The sequence below is a fragment of the Carya illinoinensis genome, chromosome 13 (assembly GCF_018687715.1).
Source record: "Carya illinoinensis cultivar Pawnee chromosome 13, C.illinoinensisPawnee_v1, whole genome shotgun sequence".
In the NCBI taxonomy this organism is placed as follows: domain Eukaryota; kingdom Viridiplantae; phylum Streptophyta; class Magnoliopsida; order Fagales; family Juglandaceae; genus Carya; species Carya illinoinensis.
Genome location: NC_056764.1, coordinates 3,176,860 through 3,185,059, shown reverse-complemented (window position 1 = coordinate 3,185,059; position 8,200 = coordinate 3,176,860). Strand labels below are relative to the sequence as shown.

The window sequence follows — 8,200 nt, the reverse complement described above, 5'->3', positions numbered from 1 at the left end:
TACCCCCCACCCCGTGTGGTGGATTACATTCCTAGCACATCACGCATGGAAACAGTAGATCAAGTTTTATGCAACAGAGACTGTATACTTAGTTTCCTTAAACAAATTTTACAACATGCTCAAAATAGAATGAAAAAAATATGCAGATCTTAGGAGAAAGGGAACAACAATTTGAAAAAAGAGATTTGGTATACCTCCAGCTGCAACCATATCGCCAATCATCGGTGTCCCACCGAAGGGATCTGAAACTGGCGCTGAGGTACTTTGGGCCGTATCGAGTGTAGAAAAAAGTGGGAACCGTGGCTTATACACTGGATCTTCCTCCATCTTCACGCATACACCCCACCTTTCACGTCTTACAACTAAAGTGCAAGATTGGCTCTAATGTCGTGGCCATTCCGTCGCTACCTCCAGTGGATGCTCATGGTGTGCCCAGTTCTGAACCTGAGGAGGTGATCAGTAGGCGTATGGTGAAAGTGGGGAACCGAGCAAGGGCGGAACTCCTCGTGAAGTGGCACGGCCAAGACACTGCAGATGCAACATGGGAGGTGTATTCGAAGCTCAAAGAGGATTTCCTTCACCTTGAGGGCAAGGTTTTTTAATGGGGAATGGAGTGTAACAACCCAGCCGGGAACTCTAGAGGCAGTTTGTGGAGGATTATTGAAGATGGAGGGGAGCGGCGGCAGAAGAAGGACTTGTTGGGTTCGAAACCTAAGTCTGGGATGAAGTGTTGCGCAAAACTAAAGAGAGAAGCTTCAGTCAATGGTCAATGTACTTGTTAGGTCCTTTGAGCCGGGCTGGGCCTTTGACATGGGTCGTTTAAAGTCCAACTGATTTGAGGAATTAAGGGTCCATGTTAGGCCCGAAACTATGTTATTTTGAGTCTGTGTCTTTTACTTGATGTTTTGTAAGTCAGCTTTATTTCCTAGTCCAGTCCAATTATTGGCCTATGGCCCATTTACATTTTTGAGTGTAAGGATGGTGACCTTATAGGAGGTGCCGCCAAGTCTGTAGGTTTGATCTAAAAAGTAATGCAAAACCTAATTTCCTTCATTTCCCTCTCAATTTCTAAATTCTACCTAGAGGTGCTCTCCTCGAAAAGAGCTTATTTTCCTATGAACAACAAGAGGTTTGTTACATTTTCATACCCAAATTTAATTTATATTAAGTAATTGACTGTAACGCGCTATAGTAATGTTGAACTTTCACAATAGAACCCGTTTGGCGTAGGTGGTTCTTTTCAAGCTAGGAAGAAAAATATTGACCTGATCATCAAATTAAGATTTGCTCACCTTGCTAATTACATACTCTACAAAATTTAGCTACAAATAATTTATTCTCGTATAATTAGCCAATTAAATATAGGACGGTGCTGCTCAGCTCTTACTGCTGAGCATGACCGCTAGTTCAATCTTTAATTTTTTAAATATGTTTTAAACATTTAGAAGCACACTAGTATTTTTCTGAAATATAAGGAAAAATTAAAGAAATATCAGTACTTTTGTTTTTATTTCTACAAATAAAAATAGATAATTGTTCTTTTGAATGCCCAAATCAGCTATATATATAGGTCCCAACTTCATATAACCAAGAACAACTTGGGTCATTTATCACGCGATCAACATAACTTTTGGTCATAGACATTAATATACGTTCGTAATGCTTATCATCATCTGAATTGGCCTCATGATGAATATCCTTAAAGGCATCATAATCTTCACCAAGTTTGTTGAGAATGATAGGGACTCTAATTTGCCACACCGTGTATACGCAGTGTTTGATGAGATGCCTTCTTGATGAATACCACTGTCACTTAAATTCTGAATGTTTAATTAGTGAATGAATATTGCTAAGACACAATTATGCTTCTTTGAGAAGTGTTACTTTTACTGATGTCTTCCAATGAAAGTATGTTATTTGATTTGGCAATGTATTTCATGTTGAAATGCACACTCATGAGTCAGGAGTCTAAGCATATTTATAATGCCAAGTTAATTATATATAGTGTGAAGGACATATGTGTCCCACTACCGAATGTGTTCACCAACCTGCAAGTCAAAGATGGATGGTACTAGATACTTACAGCTACTTCGATGCCTAAGTCAATGATAAGTAATATATAATAGCTCAAGTATATGATCAAAGTAGATTAAGAGTTACCTGTTACTCATATATATAGGCGTAGAGGTTAATTGGATCAATATTGTAATTAGATTACTTTCACACAGTATCTAACCTTGAGGTTTATCCCTAAATAATTAGACTGATCTAATTGGCATACCATGGCTTATCGACCCTAGTAACAAGGAGGCCAAGTAGTTTATTCAAATATTTGTTATTCAAGAATAGCATGTAGTTGTGGGCTTTTAGTCCCTGATTTGGGTCAGGCCAATATTAGACCTTCAAATTACCCTACTAATTCTCTTCGTATGTAAACGTGGAGAATTCATTAGCTTTAAACTTCCTTACACTCGCGTTAACTTTCCTAAAAAATGTTCGTAAATATCCTGAGCTATGAGTGATCCAAATTGGATCCTGGACCTCTAGGCTACCTTGCTAGCCCATTTACTAGACCCATGGACTACCCCATTAGTCCATTTGTTGCTTTGTCTTGCCGTTTTCAATTACAAAGAATCAAGAAGCGGGAATTTCAATCTTTTGAGTGGGGACGTGGTGACGGTTACACTGGGTAACGTACGCACGTTCCCCTTCTATTGCATCACCTTGTCAAGTCATAATGATAATTGCCGTTGACTCTTCTTATAGGTTTATCACAATGTATGTAGGACGTTGGCCAATGGTATTTAGATTCAAAATTCATGTTAGACTCTGCAATTTTTAATGCATGGTTGATGATATAAGTTGCAAGATTTTGCACTCTTAAATTTTGGAAACTGCAAATCACTAGAAGAAGCATGGATTTGTTAGGAACATGCTTGTGGATAAGGGATGATAATCTCCACCTTTGGCCCCATAGATACATCAGACAAAATGCATAACAAAAGATGTGATTATGATCGTTGAAAAAATATAGCCGTTTAAAATATTTTTTTTTTGAAAAAATATTACCGTTTAAAATATATATATATATATATATATATATATATATATATATATATGTATATGTATATATATATATATATATATAACTGCTGAGAACGTATTTCATTGTGAAGAAAAATGTTATAAAAAATATTAATGTTTGGAAAGTGCTCCTACAAAAGCTTGAAGGGTAATGATACACATTACATGACAACCCTTTTTATAATCATAGTTTAAAATGAAGGTATATTTATATAGAGAAAAACTCAAAACCGATCGGGTAGAAATGTGATTTTTACACCAACTAATAAACATTGGCCACGTAGGAGGTGTAGGCTTAAACACCTACACCCACATGTAGGAATTATCAGAACCCCCTTCCTCTCCCCTTCCATTTGTGTAGCTAGTCCCTTCTAAACACAATTTAAAGTAGAGATTGTAGAGATTGTCAGCACAATCATTCAAAGCCCCAACCTCCTAAGCTCAACTCATGAGCGACACAAGGGCTAGGATTTGTATATGATGGACTTGGTCAAGATGCCAACAATACATTGTAGGCAAATCACCACAATGAAGGTAACGAGGGTTCTGAAGGGTCAAGGGAGAGTAGAAAGTCAAAATGAGGTAGGATTACGTGCACGTTGGTCGCAAGTTTTTCTTGTGCTAATCCCTTTGAAGGTTGTGAAAGGAAATCCGTATCCCAAGTTGAGATTCATGTTTTTCTTGTGTGATATAATCTCTTGATGAAAAAGTGTTTAGTCTTTCTTTCCAGATGGCACGATAGCGAGATCATATGAGTTCTCTCTCTGTGATCTATTTGGGTTCTCGAGGGAGATGGCGATTTTTTGGGGGGGTAAGATCAGATAGCTGCTTTTTCTGGGGGCGAGATCTGGGTGTGTTAGGTGCAAGGACGTTGATTCACTACAAATGGGGAAGGGGAAGGAGAGAAATAAATTGCTTTCATCACCTATATGTGGGTGCAACACACACTTTGGCGAGACGCCTATGTGGCAGCACCTAATTGGCGGGTGTAAAAACTTGATTCCCTCCCGACCCGCTGGGAGCCCTGCCATTTTATAAAATGATGCCACTTTTTTAAGTTAGTTTAGAGAAGTACCCCTACCTAATTTAAAGAAAAAATTTAGTTGTAAGTATAATTGTGTATTAATATGTGTATCAATTTATTGTGATTGGTCATAAAGTAGATTTTATTAAAAAAAGTGCTAATTTAAATTTTAAGTATGAAGGAATCAGTATTGATATGCAGATTAGTACGCAACTTTGCTTATATGTAATAAAACTCTAATTTAAAACATGATTGTGTAAAAGTTTGTAACCTTTTTTAAGTTAGTTTAGAGAAGTACCCCTAATTTAGACAACACGAGCATTAAAAATTAATTATTGGAAAGAAATAACAAAATAATTTTTATTAAATAAATAATGTAGAAGACTGAGTAGATAAATAAATAAAGAGCAGTTTCGAAATTTGAATATACAATTAGCCAATAATAGAATAAAGAATATTGTGACTGTGTAGTTAATTGAAATGAAGAACGTCGCTGGAGATTGTATTTAATTAGTGACAAAAAGCAATACACTTTCTTAAATATCTAAGATGAAGAAAAAGGGAAATTAAAGTTTATTTATTTATTTTGAAGTCAAGGGAAATTGAAGTTGAAAAAAAAAAAAAGAAGAAATAATTTAAGTAAACATCAGGTAGAAAACTCCACACTTGGTAGTCAATTATATAACCGCAAACTCATCAATTGTCTCCCCTCATGTATGGGATTGACTCATCAGTCTGATAATGTAAAATAATTATTTATCCCAAATTTTTTAAAAAAATATATATATTTATTCCAAAAATTTAATCTTATGAAAATAGATGAAGTTTATAATTATTTATATTTATGTTTTAACAAAACGCCCTATTTTCTTCCTATTTTTTTTTTTTTTTTTTGGATTTTACGTGGAATGGCTTTAATCCTTTCTCCCCCGGCCCCCTCAGCCTAGTGTTGGGCCACATCATGGGCCCAGACAATAGTCTGGCCCATGAACCTTGAACCCGATGTCATACACGTACTGATTCACAAAAGAGAATAGCCATCCCAGAAACCTAGGGAGAGTGGTTGTCATTTTGTTATCCTTAGAAAGTAAAAATTGAATATCTTGTAACTTGAAATTCAAATGAAGGATTTAATCACGTCAAACTGAAGATATTAGGAGCTTATATCGCCCAGGTATGACCATGAAGCCAACTTTTTGACACTAAGGAAATAGTCATACTATATTGAATTAGGCATCAGAGAGGTTCCCACAAACCTCCGAGACCTGTTTCGCTTTACTTGTAGGTGATCATATAGTCGAAGGAGCTTCGAATCATGTCCATAACAATATTACGTTTTCATCCTAAATTTATAAAACTTACATCCCAAATAGAAAAGCAATTGAATTTTAATTAGTTAATAAAAATAAGAAAGTATATATCTCAAAGTTATCCAGCCATGAAAGATCCCGATCTTCTATCACGCGATCGACAAAAGCGTCATCAGTCAATTGGTGTAAAAAAGCAATGTAGCATTCATCAACTAGCTCCTCTGTGCCCTTAAAATCATTGTGATCTTCACCAAGTTTATCAAGAATGATCGGCTCTAATTCTAGTGATTTAGAATTCCTGCTCATGATTATTGTATTCACCTTTGCCGACCCATCTTCTTTCCAATCATGAGTACTGTGCGGCACTTGATAACGCCTACAAAATGAATTGCTACAAGGTTGGCTCAATATTCGAATTGCATATTTTCTTAATACCGGGATATGCTTTCCACAAAAGTCCCACCATATTCCTACACAATCCAAAAAGAATTAAGAAACCAAAATATCATAAGAATTTACTAAAAATATTAAAAAGAAAAAGAAAAACATAAATTATTAACTCACGAGGATGGCACGTTTTTAGCATTGTGATGGCATGAGTGGTGAATAACTTTGGCATTTTCATTCGGTACTGTTGTACTTCCTTCGTGAAGGCTTCCTTTTCATCTAACTCAACCATGTTTTCGAACATATAGTTTATACCATCTATCATTTCAATATTTTCCTTAAAATTATCACTGCACATATAAGCTGGATCTAGAAAGGCAGCAGCTGCATGTATTGGATAAATAATCTCCCTTCGCATATCACTGAATATTTCCCATGTAAAATCATAAAGGAAGCAATCATACTCACGGCTTTTCTCAATTCCATCTTTTAGCCTTTCTATCATTTCATATAAGTATCCTATAGTTGAGTCCTCGCGATCAACTAGGCATCGAGTCTGAAATACTATAAACCACACTTGTGCCACTGCTTTCACTCGACTCCAAAATTCATTACGGTGAATAATATAATCAATAAGCTTTGCACATCTTGAATGTTTCGCTACCTCTTGCTCATCAAGCAACTTCATCTGATCACTCGACGATATAATCATAGAAAATTGCAAGGCTTGCAGTTCATCTTCAACTTCCAAAATTGATTTAAGCATAAAAAAAATGGATGCAAAGTATTCTTTTGGTCTTTTCTTCCCCCTTCTGAATAACACATGGGAATGATGATAAGTATATGAAAATATCAATCTTACTAGTTCGATTAGAGAATGCAGGTTCCCTGCCATTTCAGAAAAGAAGCTTTCGATCACATCAACAACACAACGATTCACGCAAATCCAAGGATATTGTTTCTTAGAAACCATTTTCATAGTTGTGAAGAAGTCTCCATTAAGACGACCACGATATTCATGATCATAGCATATAAGCTGTACAACGTGGCTGGGGCCAAATAACTCAATTGTAGAAAATATTGCTTCTTGAAGACTTTTGCTTGACCCATAGTTACATGACATCAAGCATACAGCGCCTCTTTGCGAATAAGCAAAGATATCAACACGGTTGATAAAATTTTCATCGAACTCATCATAATCTCGCCAAGTGTTGACCATCATGGTACAACCTGCTTGAACTGAATCGTTTATAAAATTTTCAACATATTCTTCAGCTTCTACTTTGACATCTAACATCAATTCCTTCGCGAGAGTAAAAGGACTTGGTAGTTGATAACCAGGCCCGTATTCAACAATACTCTTTACAAAGTCCTCAAAGATGGGAGAGACAATGGCCTTAGGACGAATGCCAAATGAGAAGAAGAACCTGGCCAATTGTTTATCCAGTACTTGACGCTTTTCGTTGTGTGCATTTGGCGCACGTGATGGCCACGAAGTGGAAAGATTATGATCACCCTCTCTAACGTTATTATTATTTTCACCCATCAAACTATTATGATTTTCCATGCATAGATTTGGGCCACCAGACGATGAAGGACTTGAGTAATTTTCATTCTCAACTTGTCTATCTTTGATCTTATTGTAAGAATCAAGTACTTGTTGCACTGCTAACTGAATATCTCGTGGCACTCGTTCACAAACTTTAATATCGTGGCCCTTACGGCCAGATAAATGCCATTTAATTCTAGAAATACCTCCATGAAACTGACCATGACAAAATTTACAGGAAAAATGACAATTTTTCAAATCCACTGCATACTTCCAAAACGGATCTTTTGGTCGAACCATGTTTAATTTTTATCCTATAATAAAGAATCATATAAAACTAATAAGAAATTATCGAGATATATTAAATTGATTTAAACAAGAAATTACATAAAAGGAAATCTATTATCATGAACAAGATAGAGAACAAATCATCTCTTCATGATCATGATATACCTTCATGGCCGCAAACACTCAATCGAGTAAAGGCAACATATATAAGATTAATTATCATCATGAATATACATATATATATATACACATACATATATAAACTCTTGGATAGAGAGAGAGATACCAAGTTATGGGAAATCTACGTTGCCTTGTGAAGTTCTCTGGCACTCGAAATGGAAGCTGGTGAAGCAGATCGAAATTCTTCTCTCTTCTGGCGGTCGCAAGAGTCTCACCTTCCGATGTTTCAAAAGAAAATAATTATTTTTTGAAAAATGCTAGTTAAACCAAAGTTTTGAAATCCGTTTCGGAGACCATTCCGGTCGAGACACTGGAACGGAATATTTCGGTATCGGTACGTTTCGGTGTACCGTTTCGGGATTAATTATATATTATATA

General features: G+C 36.0%; 1 protein-coding gene across 1 annotated transcript; it reads right to left on the bottom strand.

Annotated features, from left to right (window-relative positions):
* Nucleotides 1-5,496: 5,496 nt before the first annotated feature.
* LOC122292178 lies at nucleotides 5,497-7,654 on the bottom strand. Its single transcript, XM_043100409.1, has 2 exons — nucleotides 5,983-7,654; nucleotides 5,497-5,888 (listed from the first exon to the last, which is right to left on the bottom strand). Exons 1-2 carry the CDS (start codon nucleotides 7,652-7,654, stop codon nucleotides 5,497-5,499), a joined length of 2,064 nt encoding a protein of 687 aa, XP_042956343.1.
* Nucleotides 7,655-8,200: the final 546 nt, after the last annotated feature.

Bases quoted from the DNA above. Each gene is read 5' to 3' on its own strand.
- LOC122292178 (XM_043100409.1), bottom strand. From the start codon at position 7,654: ATGGTTCGACCAAAAGATCCGTTTTGGAAGTATGCAGTGGATTTGAAA. The intron at 5,889-5,982 runs GTGAGTTAATAA...TGGATTGTGTAG, and splicing joins GCTAAAAACGTGCCATCCTC to GAATATGGTGGGACTTTTGT.